This window comes from Pelodiscus sinensis, chromosome 11 (genome assembly GCF_052426305.1).
Source record: "Pelodiscus sinensis isolate ZL-2025 chromosome 11, ASM5242630v1, whole genome shotgun sequence".
Lineage (NCBI taxonomy): Eukaryota > Metazoa > Chordata > Testudines > Trionychidae > Pelodiscus > Pelodiscus sinensis.
In genome coordinates, this window is record NC_143062.1 from 9,157,366 (window position 1) to 9,176,214 (window position 18,849).

At 45.5% G+C, this 18,849-nt stretch overlaps 1 protein-coding gene across 8 annotated transcripts in view; it reads right to left on the reverse strand.

Moving 5' to 3' along the window:
* DOCK3 (dedicator of cytokinesis 3) overlaps positions 1 to 18,849 on the reverse strand; it is a 541,072-nt gene that overhangs the window by 378,361 nt on the left and 143,862 nt on the right. For all 8 annotated transcript variants that reach the window (XM_089781050.1, XM_089781049.1, XM_089781053.1 and 5 more), the window contains exon 4: positions 6,425 to 6,480. In XM_089781050.1, the coding sequence (XP_089637176.1) occupies positions 6,425 to 6,480 (56 nt within the window). The remainder of the gene's footprint in view (positions 1 to 6,424; positions 6,481 to 18,849) is intronic.

Sequence of the window (18,849 nt, forward strand, 5' to 3'; positions counted from 1 at the left end):
CAGGTGTGAGACTGTTGATATTGGTAATGCCCGGTTTGTAGGCTAGGAGGAGCCAATGTTGCAGACATCGCATGCGGAGGTGAGCGTAGGTTATGACATACGTGGTGGAGGCCATGTGGCCTAACAGCTTCAGGCAGGTAAGGTATGAGACTGCCGGGGCCATAAACAAGACACTCGATAGGTCCCGGATGGCGTTGGCTCTGTCTGTAGGTAGGTACGCCATAGCGGTGGTAGAGTCTAGTTTGGCTCCAATGAAAACGATGGACTGGGCGGGAATCAGAGTAGATTTTGGAAGATTGATAATTAGTCCAAGAGTCTCGAAGATACCTTTTGTAGTGGTAACCACGGTCTCGGCCTCTTGTCTCGAAGGGGTCGTGAGGAGGTAGTCGTCGAGATAGGGAAAGATGGTGATGCCGGCTCGACGGAGGTACACAGCTACGACTGCCATGGTCTTTGAAAACACTCTTGGGGCTGCGGATAGGCCAAAGGGGAGCACCGTGTATTGGTAATGATCGTCTCCCACGGTAAAGCGTAGAAATCTCCTGTGAGCTGGATGGGTGGCAATATGGAAGTATGCGTCCTGTAAATCGAGGGATGCGAACCAATCCCCTCTGTATAGTGCTGGGATGATGGAACCCAGAGTAACCATCTTGAATCTGTGTCTTCGCAGGTGGTGGTTGAGGCCACGAAGATCTAGGATCGGTCTCCATCCCCCCGACTTCTTCTCGGTGAGAAAGTACCGGGAATAGAAACCTCTGCCTCGGAACTCGGGAGGAACTATTTCCACCGCACCTATGGTAAGCAGGTGCATGACCTCCTGACGTAACAGGGATTCGTGAGAGGGGTCCCTGAAAAGGGACAGGGATGGGGGGTTGGTGGGAAGTAAAGTGGAGAACGGAATGGTGAGCCCAGAGGTTACGATCTCCCTGACCCAACGGTCTGTGGTGATGGTGAACCAACGAACGGAGTAAGGGTTCAGATGGCGGTGGAAGAGCTTGGTTACTCGTGTTGGGGATTCCAGTAGGGGGATGGTACGCAGACCCTCGACAAGTCCGTCAAACTTGCTGCCGGGGTTGTTGCTGGTTGTGATTTTTGTTAGGCTGCTGGCGGCGGCGTTGGGGGCGCTGCCTTTGTCTATGTTGGTCGTAAGGTCTAAAGCATTGGTTGGAATAAAAAGAAGAAGAAGAAAGAGGAGGCCTTTGTCTGTTATACGGCCAAGCTCTCCTGCGCCTGAAAGGAGGAGTGTACATCCCGAGAGTTCTTAACGTGGTTCGGGAGTCTTTTCCGAAGTGAAACACTTGATCCGTGTTTTGGGCAAACAGGGATGCTCGGTCGAATGGAAGGTCTTCCACCTTAGGCGGTAGATCTTTTGGCACAGAAGCCAGGTGGAGCCAAGAGTCACGTCGCATGACGATCGATGTCGCCGTAGTGCGGGAAGCTGAGTCGGCAATATCCAGAGATATCTGGAGTGCATTACGGGCCACTGTGTAACCCTCCTGCACAATGGATTTCAGTACGTCCCTTTTGGAATGTGGAAGATGTTGTATCAACGGCACCAACTTCGAGTAGTTATCGAAGTCATGGTTGGCAAGATGGGCGGAATAGTTTGCCATCCTTAATGTGGCTGTTGCCGACGAATATACCTTTCTGCCGAGCAAGTCCAGACGCTTGGCTTCTTTGTCCGCGGTGGAATTTCTCGCTTGTGCGGACCTTGCCTTTTTTGAGCTGCGTCGACAACGATGGAATTTGGTACGGGGTGAGTGAAAAGAAATTCTGCGTCTTTGGCATCAATAAAGTATTTCCTGTCCGTGCGTTTATTGGTAGGCGGCATAGATGCCGGGGTTTGCCAGATGTCATTAGCTATTTCCAGGATAGCGGCATCGAAAGGGAGAGCTAGTTTTGATTTGCTGGACTGCTGTAAGTTTCTAAGGAGGGCATGGTGTTTTGGTGGTGCCCCAGAGGTACGTAAGTTTTGTGAATGCGCTACCCATTTGAAAAGTTCATGAAATTGCTTGTAGTCGACCGCGAGAGGAGGTTCTTCATTAAACACTGTCTGTCCGGGGTGGGGGTCGGGTCCCTTTAAGCACAGCCCTCGGCTAGCCTGAGACAGCAGCTCCACGCTCTAAGTCCTCATCTGATGCGCTGCCGGCACTGCTTCCGGCCATGCTTAACCCCCACTCTGTGTGGACATGCTAGTTCGAATTAGCAAAATGCTAATTCGAACTAGTTTTTTAGTCTGTATGCATTAGTTCGAATTAGCTTAGTTCGAATTAGCGCTGTAGTGTAGACATACCCTGGTATACTACTATTGACATGCGCCAATTGCACCGGGGGAGGTGGAGATGGAGATTGAAGCTGAGGGGAAAAGGACGCCGGTTCCAGGCTAGGAGATGGAGTTATCAGTCTCCTAGACTTGCGTCTAGCCTTCTACGACGCACTTACATCCTGCCTTAGTGCTGGTAGTAAAGCCTGTGTTGGTACCATTGCTTGGGGTACTGGTGCAGCTGCAGGTGAGTCCGATGCCGCGGGACTCACTGCTGATGTGATGGGTGGACCTGCGAGGCTCGGTGCTGAATTGGGAACCGGTGACGGTTGACTCGATGTCGGTGCCGACACACTCGGCACCGTGGTTAGTGCTGGAGGACTTGGTGCCGTCTTGGTGCCAATGTTGGGGCTTGTTTTCTCGGTGCTGGTGCCAAGTCCACCTTAGGCACCGCTGAAACAGCAGGTGCCAGTTCCCTAGAAAGCGTTTGACTTGGCGCAGATGCACACCAGCTCGGGTTATGCTTGGAATATAATGTGTCAGTATAGTGTGTCAAGCTGACGAGGGTGTACGCTTGGGGAGAGTGCTTCAGCTAGTACTGTGGGTATAGACTTGCGGGGCAGGAAGTGTTGACCCCAAACGAGTAGTGACCTATGTAAGTAAATGTGAATCTATTGAGGAACTAAAAGGGGCTCCCGGAGATTATTGGGTAGAGGGCTAATGCCGGAGAGGGTGCCTCGGAACTCGCGGCGTTACACTGTCTTTCGGGCAAACAGGATGTGGCGGAAGTGCCCATGCGCTGCTTCTCCCACTTTTCTATCGGTTTATATCCTTTTCCCTTTTTTTTCCTTTCCTTTTCTTTCCCTTTGATGCTGTTAGGGAGACTAAGTGAAACCAATGCCAGTAGCAGTTGAGAAGGAACTGAGGGAACTACTGTCGGCATGTGTGTAACTGTCATTCTGAGCGATTGTGAAACAGTGCAGAACGCGCCGGTGGCCAGGGAACTGCTACCAAAGATCTCCGGGCCGTGTGCACAGCGGCGCTGACACACCTAAGTGGAGTACCCACGGGGAACCTCAAAGAAGAACTTAAGCACTTAGGAGGCTAAGAATCATTAGAAGTCATTGAAGATCTGATCATTGCAAAATAAGAGGTGCTACCTGCATATCTGTGCTTCCTCAGCATACTATCACTGAAACAACAAGTAACATATAACCTCAGTCATGAAAAATGCAATGCTATACAGAGTCATAATCAAAGAGGCTGACAAAGGGGGTGCTGTAGTCATCATGAACAGAAAAGATTATGAACAGGAGTCTTCCAGACAACTCACCAACACCAGATTCTACAGACTTCTCATCCTCTGATCCCACTAAAGAATACCAAACGAAACCTAAACCATCTGCTCATGAAACTTCCTGCTACAACTCAGGACCAAATCTACCCCCCCTCCCCCCCCACAGAAAATCCCCAACCAGGAGTTTTCTATCTGCTACCCAACATCCACAAGCCTGAAAATCCCAGACAACTCATCATCTCAAGCACTGGCACAGTTATAGCAGGATTATCTAGGTTATACTGACTCTCTCCTCAGACCCTATGCTACCAGCACTCCTAGCTATCTTCAAGACACCACCAACTTCCTGAAGAAAGTACAGAACATTAGTAATCTTTCAGAAAACACCATCCTGACCACCCTGGATGTTGAAGCTCTTTACACCAACATACCACATGATGATGGATTACTGGCTGTCAGGAACACTCCCCGATGACCTCTGCAACTTCGTCCTCACCCATAACTATTTCCAATTTGGGGACAATTTATATCTTCAAGCTAGCAGCACAGCCATGGGCAGCTGCATGGCCCCACAATATACCAAGATCTTTATGGCTGATCCTGAGCAACGTTTCCTCATCTCTTACCCTCTAGCACCCTTACTCTACTTACTCTACATTGATGACATTTCCGTCATTTGGACCTACAAGAAGGAGACCCTTGCAGAATTCCACAGGAATTTCAACTTCCACCCCACCATCAACCTTAGCCTGGACCTGTCCATACAAGAGATCCACTTCCTGGACTCTACAGTACAATTACATGATGGCCACATTTCTACCACCTTATATACTGTTACACTTACCTACATGCCTCTAACTTCCCTCCAACACACATTTCCCAAACACTTGTTTACAGCCAGACTCCAATCCCACAGACAGAGACAAGCACCTCCACGACTTATATAAAGTATTCTTAAAACTGAAATACCCACCTGGAAAAATGAAAAAACAGGATTTTTTCAGGAGGAATAACGATAGTTCAAATTAGGAGCTTTAATTTGAACTATCTAGTCCGTGCCACGTGTAGCCGTGGTCAGGTAGTTCGAACTACGGGGGATTTAAAAATGGCGGCGCCCGGGAACATGCAAATGCAGCTCAGGATATTTAAATCCCAGACTTCATTTGCAAGTTAGAATGCCTACATTAGCCACCCTAGTTCGAACTAGGGTGGCAGTGTAGACATACCCTTAGAGTTCTTTCAAGGGGTTAACAAACATGCAGATAAGGGGGATCCAGTAGATATAGTATACTTAGATTTTCAGAAGCCTTTGACAAGGTCCCTCACCAAATGCTCTTGTGTAAATTACATTGTCATGGGATAAGAAGGAAGGTCCTTTCATGGATTGAGAACTGGTTAAAAGGCAGGAAACAAAGGGTAGGAATAAATGGTAAATTTTCAAAATGGAGAGGGGTAACTAGTGGTGTCCCCCAAGGGTCGGTCCTGGGACCAATCCTGTTCAACTTATTCATAAATGATCTGGAGAAAAGGATAAGCAGCAAGGTGGTAAAGTTTGCAGATGATACTAAACTGTTTAAGATAGCCAAGACAGAAACAGACTGTGAAGAACTTCAAAAAGATCTCACCAAATTGAGTGATTGGGCAACAAAATGGCAAATGAAACTGAATGTGGATAAGTGTAAAGTAATGCACGTTGGAAAAAATAACCCCAACTATACGTACAGTATGATGAGGGCTAATTTGGCTACAACTAATCAGGAAAGAGATCTTGGAGTTATCATGCATAGCTCTCTGAAAACTTTCACACAGTGTGCAGCGGCAGTCAAAAAGGCAAATAGGATGTTAGGAATTATTAAGAACGAGATAGAAAATAAGACACACAATATCTTACTGCCCCTGTATAAAACTATGGTACGCCCACATCTTGAATACTGTGTACAGATGTGGTCTCCTCACCTCAAAAAAGATATTTTGACCTTAGAAAGGGTTCAGAAACGGGCAACTAAAATGATTAGGGGTTTGGAACGGGTCCCATATGAGGAGAGGTTAAAGCGACTGGGACTTTTCAGTTTAGAAAAGAGGAGACTAAGGGGGGATATGATAGAGGTCTATAAAATCATGAATGGTATGGAGAGGGCCAATAAGGAAAAGTTATTTACTTGCTCCCATAATAGAAGAACTAGAGGACACCAAATGAAATTAATGGGTTACAGGTTTAAAACTAATAAAAGAAAGTTCTTCTTCACACAGTGCGTAGTCAACCTGTGGAGCTCCTTGCCAGAGGAGGCTGTGAAGGCTAGGACTATAACAGAGTTTAAAGAGAAGCTAGATAATTTCATGGAGCTTAGGTCCATAAAAAGCTACTAGCCAGGGGATATAAATGGTGCCCCTGGCGTCTGTTTGTCAGAGGGTGGAGAAGGATGGTAGGAGACAAATCGCTTGATCATTGTCTTCGGTCCACCCCCTCTGAGGCACCTGGTGCTGGCCATTGTTGGCAGACAGGCTACTGGGCTAGATGGACCTTTTGTCTGACTCAGTATGGCCGTTCTTATGTTCTGATGTTTAATAAAAGTGTACATATTACTGATGACAACATCCATTACGCTATTTTTCCAGTGAAAAACCAGAGCTGCTCTTCCAATATTAAAAATACAACTATGACGTTTAATAAACAGAGAATAGAACCCCAGAGAATAACATCTGATTTCAAAGTTTCAAAGAGTATCATATGCAACAAGAAAGGCAAATTAATAAATTTAGGAAAAAGTTATTGGCAATATCCCTTCAAAAGTCCACCCCTAACATTTCTTAGTTTCTATTTACAGAAATGAAGCAACTTCTTAATAATTAAGAAAAACACTCACCCTCTGTTACTGACAAGTGCCTTTTTCAAGTGAATATAGTTAGCAGGAAAGATCCCCTGAAAGAGAGAACAATGCTACTTGTCAGAAAAATACAATTATAGTTTTGAACAATTTTCATTCTAACAAAAGTAGCAAACATTTGTTGATTGCCAGCCTTTCAATTTCATCCATGGCATAAAACAAGCGATCACTGTCAAAATCAATATTCAAATAATAGTCACGTCATATGGCTTCAACTTGTCTCAGCATAGGACACATGTTGATTTGACAAATATGTAAGTTATATAACCTTTCATTCTTGAAACAAAACTCCATGACATTTATGTGTATGTATCCAATAAAATACATACACATATGTATGTGTATGTATCCAACAAAATATAACAGGAAAGCTCTATAATTCTAAAAAGCAGCTTTTAAAAGTCATTCATTTTCTGGTTTGAAATACAGGCAGTCCCCGGGTTACGTACAAGATAGGGACTGTAGGTTTGTTCTTAAGTTGAATCTGTATGTAAGTCGGAACTGGCGTCCAGATTCAGCCGCTGCTGAAACTGATCAGTTTCAACAGCGGCTGAATCTGGACGCCAGTTCTGACTTACATACAGATTCAACTTAAGAACCCCAGGCATCCCCAAGTCAGCTGCTGCTGAAACTGATCAGCGGCTGATTCCAGGAAGCCCGGGGCAGGGGCTTCCTGTAGTCAGCCACTGGTCAGTTTCAGCAGCGGCTGACTTGGGGACGCCTGGGGCAGAGCAGCTGGGGTGCTGCTGGGTTGGTCCAGTAGCGCCGCCGCTCCTCGGCGCTACTGGACCAACCCAGCAGCACCCAAGCTGCTCTGCCCCAGGCGTTCTGATTCAGCCGCTGCTGAATCTGATCAGCAGTGGCTGAATCAGGACGCCTGGGGCAGAACAGCTGGGGTGCTGCCCGGTTGGTCCAGCTGCTGTACCACAGGTGTCTGGAGCAAAGCCACGGAGCATGGGGGCAGCGGGATAGCCCAGACGCGCCGTGGCTGTCCGCTGCCCGCGTGCTCCACGGCTTGGCTCTGCTTTGCCCCCCCCCCCCCCCGTCCCCCTGGTCTGCAGACCGGGGGGGGGGGCAAAGCAGAGCCAAGCCGCGGAGCGCGCTGCCAGCTGACAGCCCAGACGCTCCGCGGCTTGGCTCTGCTTTGCCCCCCGCCCCCCCCCCCATCCCCCTGGTCTGCAGACCGGGGGGGGGGGGGGGGCAAAGCAGAGCCAAGCCGCGGAGCGCGCGATCAGCTGACAGCCCAGACGCTCTGGGCTGTCAGCTGGCCGGGCGCTCCGGGGCTTGGCTCTGCTTTGCCCCCCCCCCCCATCTCCCTGGTCTGCAGACCAGGGGGACGGGGGGGGGGGCAAAGCAGAGCCAAGCAGAGCCAAGCCGCGGAGCGCGCGATCAGCTGACAGCCCAGACGCTCTGGGCTGTCAGCTGGCCGGGCGCTCCGCGGCTTGGCTCTGCTTTGCCCCCCCCCCCCGGTCTGCAGACCAGGGGGACGGGGGGGGGGGGCAAAGCAGAGCCAAGCCTCGGAGCGCGTGGGCAGCGGACAGCCCTGTCCGCTGCCCACATGTTCCGCCGCTTTGCTTCCTCTCCCTGGTCTGCTGGAGACCAGGGAGAGGAACCCCGTTCGTAACTGCGGATCCGACATAAGTCGGATCCGCGTAACTCGGGGACTGCCTGTACAATGTTGGGCTCCAACAGTATTTTTTCCTCATTTTCTTTATAAAAGTCTCAAATTTTGCTGTGAATTAATTCAAAGCATATCTGTGTTGTAGAGAAAAATAATTTTAAGGAGTAATATTAATATCTCTTATCCTTTCACTGACTCTCAAAGTATGGACTTAGTCCTCAGAATGAAACTGTTTTCTATCCCACTCCATCCCTGAGATTGTATCGTTCCCCTTTTTGTGCTCCGATTTTCACACTTTAAAGCTAAGTTTTCTGCTTGTATAACTGATCACTAAACTACATATGGTGCAGAATGCTGTTGCCAGATTAATATTTTACAATAATAATAAATCAACTTTATTCATCTGACAGGTCCTGAACAAGGAGATAGAGATTCAAAGAAAAAGATTCTGGGCACTGCACAAGACCCCAGGTTGAGGGGAAAGGCAAAATTTCTAATGTAGAATTTATATTAAACTGGGGAAAGTGTCTTTCAGAGAAAAAAAGAATGCCCCGATGGAACACCTACAAAAAGGTTTTGATCACGATGGTAGTCCTTTCACAGCTATGATTTTAAGTAGAGTGCATGATGAAAAATACACAGTCTTTACTTTTCCCCATTTTTTTAAATCAATTGAAGTTAGTAAAAAATTATGGCATGATAGGTTTTACAAAGACATTTTAAATAGTCGTCTCCTTTTTGCGGATACAAGCCTAATAGAGGCATAAATACAAAGATTTGTGATAGTAACTAATTTATGTGGGTACAAAATGCTTTCATAAAATGGGAGGTTGAGACTCAGCCCATTTGAAAATTCACCCTTGACATCCTTATTTAACAACAAAAGAAACACGTATGGAACTGTAGGGCAAGTTCCCTTCCATGCCAAACTATGACCCTACCTATCAGCTTCAAACTTCATCTGGAGAAGTCATCTCAAGAAGTGAGAGAAACTTATACATAGTATTGCAATTAACTGGTTGATAAATTTTTGGTAACACAATAGCACAAGGAGTAGGCAAAGGGCTCTCCGTGGGCCAGATCCAGCCTGCCAAACCAGTGGATCCAGCCCACAGCCACCCGGCTGTTCCCCCACCATCAAGACAATCAGGACCTGAGGGCAGGAGAGTGTTCAAAATCTCCTCGCCCCCACAACAGCGTGCGGCGGATGGAGAGACATGCTGGCTGTTTTAAAACAGCCAGCATATCTCTCTAGCCACCACACACTCTTGCAGGGGTGAGGAGACTTTGCACGCTCTCCCACACCCAGGCCCTGATTGGCCTGGAGGCAGGGAGAGCACATGAGTTCTCCTCCCACTAGGCGCCTAGAGGGAACTGCCAGCTGTTTTAAAACAGCTGGCATTTCTCTCTTGGGGGCGGGGTGGGAGAGGAAAGGGGAAGATTTCTCCTGCTCTCCCACCCAAGGCCAATCAAGGTGGGGGGGGGGACCACAAGCAGTCTCCTGGCCCCAAACCTTCTGCCTGAGGCCCTGCCCCTTTCGTGGTAGCCAAGGGCCACTCCTTTTAAAGATTATTGCCCACCCCTGAAATAGCAGTTAAGGCAACAATTAGTATATAGAGTAGGCAGTAACTTAAAAGGAGTCAATGTATCATTAACCAATGCAAAGCAGTGCAAAGACAAATAGATGATGGGTGCAGAGAAGTTCAAATTATACAATACTGCAATTCTACAAACATTTTTCAATTATATGTCGCTCTCATTCATATCTCCTTAAAGATTAATTACTGCTTGCTAATCTTCAAAAAGCAGAAATCTATACAGGCAATAGGATAGATTAGAATAGCAAAGATAATAGGACAGGATAACAAGACTTGTAGATAAGGAGAAATGGTGGACGTAGCATTCCTAGACTTTAGTAAGAGCATTTGATATAATCTCACATGACCTTCATATCAATAAACTAGAAAAAAACAACCTAGTTGGGGCTTCTACAAGGTGGGTGCATAACTGGCTGGATAACCATTCTCAGAGGCTTTGTCTACACTATGCGTTTTGCCGGAAGAGGCAATGCAAATGAAGAGCTGATTAGCATTTTGTCATGCTTCATTTGCATTATCTATTCCAAGCTGTTTTTGCACAAGGGGTTTTTGCGCAAAAAGAAGCAGTGTGGACATTTCCTTTTTGCGCAAGACCCTTATGCCTTGTGCTCTGCTCTGAGCTGATTAGACCTCAACTAGAGTACTGTGTCCAGTTCCAGGAAACACGTCAGGAAAGATGTGCAGAAATTGGAGAAGGTCCAGAGAAGAGCAACAAGAATGATTAAAGGTCTAGAGAACATGACCTATGAGGGAAGACTTAACGAATTGGGTTTGTTTAGTTTAGAAAAGAGAAGACTGAGAAGGGACATGATAGCAGCTCTCAAGTATTTAAAAGTGGAGATCAAGGAGGAGGGAAAAAAAATTTCTCCTTTGCCTCTGAGGATAGGACAAGAAGCAATGGGCTTATATTGCAGCAAGTAAGGTTTAGGTTGGACATTAGAAAAAACTTCCTGAGTGGTTAAACACTGAAATAAATTGCCCAGGGAGGTTGTGGAATCTCTATCACTGGAGATATTTAAGAGCAGATTAGACAGACATCTGTCATGGATGATGTAGATGGTGCTTGGTCCTGCCATGAGGGCAGGGGACTGAACTTGATGACCTCTCACAATCCCTTCCATTTCTAGTATTCTAAGATTCTATGATTGTATGAGAAGCAAAAGAAAAGATACACACTTCTAACTGAAATTCATATAGACTTAAAATTGATCTAGACTTCCTCCCACTCCTGCCTGACTTCTTTGAAGTCCATATTAGCCTCTGAGGAAGTAGAAAGAAACGAAAGTATGGGAGGACATGCCTTCTTATATATCCTTGCCTGAAGAACTCCAGGTTTTCAAAAAGGATCATCATAGCCTGGGAATAATCAGCTTTTGAGAGAGTACCAGTATTGGAGGGGTAGAATCTGCAGATAACTCCCAAGACCATGAATACATACTGACAATCTACTCAAAGAACTCCAACTATAGGAAAGAAACACTTCTGTGTTACCTTCCAAAACCGTATGCAGACTCTGTTACAAGTCTTTTAGCTAGTGGATCTTAATTTTTCAAACAACAAGTCACCAAAAATTAGGAAAATGTATCTATCCTTACCTGAAAGCACAGATAAAGAAAAATCTTATTCTTAAGTAATACGATGCAGAAATCCATTATAATGGGATTTGCACAATAGTATGCCTCGAAAATAGGAATCAGGATCATCCCTTAAACATGAACATCCAACAGGAGGTATATTATATATTCTCCATCTTCACCTGGATACAAACACATGGAAAAGTCTTCTGCCAAAAATGGAAGTGGGTAAAGACTAAGTGACCAATATATAAAATTCTGATGAATTTATATAATAATCATCATCTGGCTGTTTACCAGGTCTTAACATAGGAGACCAGAATTCCCTGCCCTGAAAATGTTAGGCTCCAAAGGACTAAGCTTTGCTGATTAAAAGAATAATGAATAATTTTAATTTACTTTGGGAATTAATGTTACAACAGTTGTGACCTCATTTTGACTAAAGCTATAGATATCTTTTCAGTTTGGGAGAAAATGGTTATGTCTACACTACAGAGAATATTGAAGCTGCCGCTGTCCATCTTCCAGGGTTCAAATTTGCAGGTCTATTGAAAACACACAAATTCGGTACTCCAGTCAATGCTGGTAGTCATGCTTCCATGAGGAGTAATAGAAGTTGAAGGGAGACTGTTATCACTTTGACTTCCTGCAGTGTGGACAGCACCAAAAGTCAAGTTAAGGTATTTTGACTTCAGCTACGCACTTAACATAGCTGAATTTGCGTATCTTAATTGGATCTTATCCCGTAGTGTAAACATACCCAGAGTATCTAGCACCAATCAAAATTGCAATTCTAGACAAGGCTGAATGAAAATCTTGCAATATTGCAAAGGCAGCTACGGGCATCTACTCACCTCACCACAGTGCCTAAGTTTGTCACGTGAAGAGTGGTATTTTCTTATTTTGTACTTCAGACTTTCAATTTGCCAAATTATATTTCTTTCTATAATGTCTAACAATAGGTAGGAGTGTAAATCAAATTTCAGAGTGACTTTGAATAGCCTGAGCTTTCCATAAAGTTTCCCACTGTATCACTAAGACAAATGTGAATTAATTTTCCTGATCACTGAATCTCAAGGATGGAAGCCACATATACTAGTAACAAACAGATTTGTATTACATATTGTTCAAAGATATCTTTTAGGCCATGAGATTTCTCTCTTCCATATTGGAAGAGAAGGTCAAAGGTCAACAGGCCCAAGTATCTACCCTGGGTTGCATCAGAGAAAATGAAGACTTTCTGCATAGAAGTCAGCCTTTGGTGCCACAGGCATAGCATGCTAAAGAATCAGGGTATGTCTACACTACCACCCTAGTTCGAACTAGGGTGGTTAATGTAATCATACGAACTTGCAAATGAAGCCCGGGATTTGAATTTCCCGGGCTTCATTTGCATGTTGCCGGGTGCCGCCATTTTTAAATGTCCGCTAGTGTGGACTCCATGCCTGCAGCTACACGCAGCATGAACTAGGTTCCACAAGGCATACAAATAGTTTGGAATAGGAAGCCTAGTCCGAACTACCTAGTTCGTGTCGCGTGTAGCCGTGGGCACGGAGTCCACACTAGCGGACATTTAAAAATGGCGGCGCCCGGCAACATGCAAATGAAGCCCAGGAAATTCAAATCCCGGGCTTCATTTGCAAGTTCGTATGGCTACATTAACCACCCTAGTTCGAACTAGGGGGGTAGTGTAGACATACCCTCAGAGAGGGCAGTGCAGAACAGGGAGAAAAATTGGCAGCATGTAACCTCCCAAAGAAGAAAAGAGAACTTATGTATCCCCAGTGCAGATAGAGCTAAGAAATCCGATGCCTGCTGGGAGAGCAAAAATCCAGGGAACAGGCAATAAAGGAAGTTTTTGAGTTTGAGGACAATTTTCTGGTGAAATTGCTGGAGAAACCAACTACGGGTCATGTTTCTCTTGACCTGCTGCTCACAAACAGGGAAGAATTGGTAGGGGAATTAGAAGGAGGTGACAACCTGGGCAGCAGTAACCACAAGATGACTGAATTCAGGATACTAACAAAAGGAAGAATTGAGAGTAGCAGAATACAGACCCAGGATTTCAGAAAAGCAGACTCTGGCTCTTTCAGGGAACTGATAGGCAGGATCCACTGGGTGGCTAATATGAAGGGGAAAGGAGTTCAGGAGAGCTGACTGTATTTCAAACAAGCTTTACTGAGGGCCATCCTAATGTGCAGAAAAAATACCAAATATGGCAGATGACCTGCTTGGCTTAACAGAGAAATCTTCGTTAAGCTTAAACGTGAAAATGAAGCTTAGGCTTGGACAGATGACTAGGAAGGAATATAGAAACATTGTTCAAGTATGCAGGGGTGTAATCAGAAAGGGAAAAAGCACAACTGGAATTGCAGCTAGCAACTGAAGTTAAGGATAATAAGATGAGCTGGCTGATATGATTGTAAAGCAACTATTATCTTTGAAAAGTCATGATGATTGGGGAAAGTCCTAGACATTTCAAAAAAGGCAAATGTAGTGCCCATTTTCAAGAAAGGGAAGAGAAAGGATGTGGGAACTACTGATTGGCTAGTCTTATCCCACTCCCTGGAAAAATCATGAAGCTGGTCCTCCAAGGACCCATTTTGAAACACTTGGAGGAGAGGAAGGTGATCAGGAATATTCAACATTGATTCACCAAGGGCAAGTCGTACCTGGCCAACCTAATTGCCTTCTATGACAAAATAACTGTAGCTCTATGGATATGGGAAAAGCAGTGGATATTATATACCTTGACTTTAGAAAAGCTTTCAATGTGGTCTTCCACAGTATACTTCCCAGAAGTTAAAGACATATGGCTTGGATGAATGCACGCTCAGGTGGACAGAAAGGAGACTAGAGCGTTGGGTTCAATGGATAGCGATCAATGGCACGATATCTAACTGGCAGATGGTATCAAGAACAGTGCCCCAGGGTCAGTCTTGAAGTTGGTTTTGTTCATCAATTTCATTAATGATTCGGATAATGGAATGGATTACACCTCAGCTGCTGACACTAAACTTGGAGCAGAGATAGATAGCTGCAGGTTAGGAACACGTTCCAGAGTGACCCATTCGTGGATAGGGCCAAAACAAATCTGATGAGGTTCAACAAGGACAAGTGTAGAGTCCTCCACTTTCAGACAGAAGAATCCCATTCACTGCTATAGCTGGGGATGAACAGGATAAGCAGCAGTTCTGCAAAAAAGAACATGGGGATTACAGCAGATGAGAAGCTAGATATGAGTCAACATTGCGCACTTGTCGCCAAGAAGTCTAATAGTGATAAGTCTCTGAAGAATAAATTATACAATAATCTGTCTGTAGGAAGCCATCTTTTGGTAATTTGCTTGGTGGTTTTTTTGGGGGGGAGGCTATTTTTCAAACATAAAATATTTTAGTATTTGATCCCTTAACACTGATTTGGACAGCTTCCCTTTCTCAATGAGGGAGGAAGAGTTTCCTTTTGGCAATGTATGTTGGGAGATGTGTGCACAAGTCCAAAGGAATCAGCACATCTGAGGAATTATTGTTCTCCTTCAAATCTCACCTTAAAACTCCCCTCTACCATCCCACCTACATTAAAAAAATAACAGCAGTTAATCACTGGTGTGCTGAGATCACTGACTATCATGCTGACCAATACTTCTCATTGCTATTCTGACTGTATGGGTATGTCTACACAACAGCGTTATTTCAAAATAGCTTATTTTGAAATAACACGTCTAGACACAAAATGCATTTCAAAATAGCGTTTTGCTATTTTGAAATAGCGCGTCCACACTGATAGGACACTGAATCGCATTTAAGGACATCTGGAACTGGTTCTGGCAGGGAATCAGGTCAGGAGTTACCTTGTGTGGCTGCTGCCTGAGGCTATCTGAGACTTGTGCTTAAAGGGACCCCCCCATGGACAGCCTGTTCTAAGGTTTCCCTGCTTGCTTGCATACCTCGCTAAGGGACAGCAAAGCATTTTTTTCTTTGCATGCTCTGGTTGCCCTCACTCAGGACACCATACCACTCTTCAGCATGGAGCCGAAGCCGCCCCTGGGCACTCTGGTGCTTCTCCTGGACGTGTTGCTGTGAGCCTGGCAGCATGTTCTACAGGCAGTAACAGTCTCCCTGTTATACCCCACTGGGGGCTTGTGCCTCCTTCCTCTCTCACATCCTTCCGCTTACCCCTCCCTAACCCTCCTTCCTGCTGTACAATAAAAGACACGTGCTAATTACACCAAAGCCTCTTTATTGAACAAACTGGGGTGGTGGGGGGAAATGAAACTGAGATGAGACTGGGGAAAGAAGGTGGGAGAGGGGAAGAAGGAGGGCGGGAGAGGGGAGGGGGAAACCTGGGAGGAGGGAGCTGGCAGGGGGAGGCAAGGGGAGGAAGGGGGAGGAGAAGCTCAGGGCTCAGGGTTGGGGGTCTCGCTGGCCCAACTGTCTCCCAGCACTGCGGGTGCAGGGGCCTTGGCATCCCTGGGAGTGTGAAGAAGAAGAAGCAGGAGGGGGAGAAGGAGTGGGAGGAGGAGCAGTAGCTAGGGAGGCAGCAGGGGCTGGAGCAGAAGGAGGCAGCAAACTCTGCCCCAGGGTCGATGACCACCTGGGGGGCACAGACCTGCGGTCCAGGGCATCAAAATAAGGGCAGGAGTCTGGGTCTGCCCATGGTTGGGAGCTGCCCCCTGTGGCCCTAGCATACACCTTCCGCATCTCTTTTATTTTCATGCGAACCTGCTCCTGGGTTCGCATGTGGCCTTTGGTGGCCAGGCTGACAGGCATCTACATATAGATGGTTGCGTTCCTCTGTTTAGTGAAGTGATCATGGACATTGAAGACATCCCCCCAAACCCTGGTCTTCACACTGGACCAGGCAGACGCCCACCTTTTCTGGCCCCTGGCAGGCTCCTGGGAGCTAGCAGCATGGTCCTGGGGAGCGGCAGAGGACTGGTTGGCACTGGCTGCCTGGCTCATGCTGGGGCCACTGTGTCATGTGCAGTGACTGCTGCCTCTGGACTGGCAGGCTTGGAGCTAGTACAGGTGCTGTGGCCAGAGTCTACCCCTTTAAGGGCTCCGGGGAGAGGAGGAGGGAGAGGAGTTTTCTTGGTTGGGCCCAGAGTGGCCACCCGGGCACCCTGGGAAGGGCTGGAGGCCCCCTATTTCAAAATAAGCGTCTACACAGCACTTATTTCGAAATAGAAAGTTCGAAACTGGCGCTATTCCTCATGGAATGAGGTTTACCAATTTTGAAATAAGCCCGCCACTATTTCAATTTAATTTCAAAATAGCGGTTTGGCTCTCTAGACGCTGGTAAAGTTATTTCGAAATAACAACTGTTATTTCGAAATAACTTTGCTGTGTAGACATACCCTGTCTACCTACCATCTCATCTTAAACTTAGACTATGTCTGCACCAATACAACTGAACTGCTGCAGTGCATCTGGTGAACATGCTATATGCCAATAGTAAAGAGATCTCCCATCGGTATAAAAAGAAGTCATCTCCATGAGCAGCATAAGCAATGTCAGTGGGAGAAGCACTGTGTGCAAGATCATATATGGCAATGTAACTTGAGTCACTCGGGGGGTGGAATATTCACACCCTTGAGCTACATAAATTTTGCCAACAGGCTATAGTGTAAAAATAACTTAAGATTTAAAACTCTTCAGGGCAGGAACTGTTTTTCGTTCTATAGTCATACAGTGCCAAACCAATCTGTTCCTTAATTATGACTAGGGCTCCTAAACTCTACAGGAATAAAAATAATAAATAGTAAAAATTCCCCTGACTGTTCTGATTCTTCTCTGAAGCTGTAAACTGGTTCAAGTACCTGTTTTAACAGATCTGTACACGTTAGCATGATGAAAAACGGAGAATTAATAGGCATTGTCTTATGTTATCTATTCTTAACACAGAGTAGATTTACTGTGGTGCAAATTCTCCATGCTTTTCAGCCAATGTAGAGTTTGTGACATAATGTCCTTTTTTTCCCTTCTTTTTAAAAACAAAGCATAAACACATTGCTCAGTCAAGAAGACTATGGAACTTCAGGACCGCAATAAAAAGAAGCTAAATGCATCACAGAAGTGATACATTCATTCTCCAGATAAAAGGCTGGTAGAACCTGTGTGCTGCAATGTAATTCAGACATCAATGGCTCTGGAGGGTCTCTCTCTTCTTTCCTGTATGCTCTCATCCACAAAATGTAAGAGGCAAAAACAATAGTGTATTCTGATACAGGCTTTCCTTGCAGTAGGTCCAAGATAGGTTCCAAAAAACTTTCACATACAGCAAAACAATTTAAAGTGTAGAATTTTTTCCTACAGCTGACTTCCATTTGCATATTTTTTTGTGTGTGCATGCATGACTTAGGAGGAGGGAATGGGAGAACTAAATAACACATCAGTTCCTACAAGCATCAATGACATTAGTGCAGAATGGATGTACACCGGGGCAACTTATAACGGAATGTCCTGTATCCTACTTTTAATATTTGAGTGACTTCTTTAAAAGAACCCTAAAATCAATAATTACTTAATTTCAGAAAGACCTTGTTTCAAAAGAATGTTGATTAAAAAAAATAGCAGAGGGCCAGTGCTGCCAAAGAAACATCAAGGATCAAAGACATTCTAACATTCTCACTTTTGGAAGAATGGATATAAAAAACACTGCAAGTGATCTTGTTAGAAACAATTCCTATTTCATGTGATATAATCGTATCAATATTCAAAGTATCATTCCGCAGAATTTTATTCCAGCACCACAAAAGAAATTCAAAATGAGATATTCTTCAGTGGTAGATGTTAATTATCATATTTTTGATGCAAGGAATATGTTGTGTCCTTTCTTTAATCTTCTAGGACAAACATTTCCTAATTAATGTTTATGAAAACATTATATAACATAACTCCCAATTATGTAATCCTAATGACCTAAACCCTTTAGGAACACCAACTCATCTATGATTGGCTAGAGTATACAGGGATATGGTCTAGATCAGTGGTCTCCAATTTTTTTAACCACCAGATCAATTTTTCAATATAAGTGCAATGTAAGATCTAGCTCAAACATAAATACCCTTGCCCCATCTCCATTCCGCCCCTTCTTTGAGGCCCTGCCCCTGCTCCACTCTTTCTCCGAGGCCTCACCCTGCTCACTCCATCCCCGTCTCTCCCATCCTCACTCAAATTCACCAGGCTGGGATACGGGGTTGGACTGCAGGAGAGGCTCCGGGATTAACCCAGTGTGGAGGATTGGGGTCCAGGAGGGTGGGTTCAGGGTGCAAGCTCTGGGAAGGAGTTTGAGTGCAGGGGGACTCATGGCTGGGGCAGGAGGTTGGATGTAGGAGGAGGTTCAGGACTGGGACAGGGGTTCAGGAAGCAGGCTCTGTCTGGGCATCACTTAACTGAGACGGCTTCCAGGTGGTGGAGCAGTGGGGTTAAGGCATGCTTATAACATCATAAAATCATAGAGCTGGAAGATACCTTAGGAGGTCATCAAGTCCAGCCCCCTGCCCTAGGCAGAACCAATCCCAATTAAATCAGTCCAGCCACAGCTTTGTCAAGCTAAGACTTGCCACCTGCTGCCCCTCATCTACAGGCACTGAGCCCACAGCTTCTACTG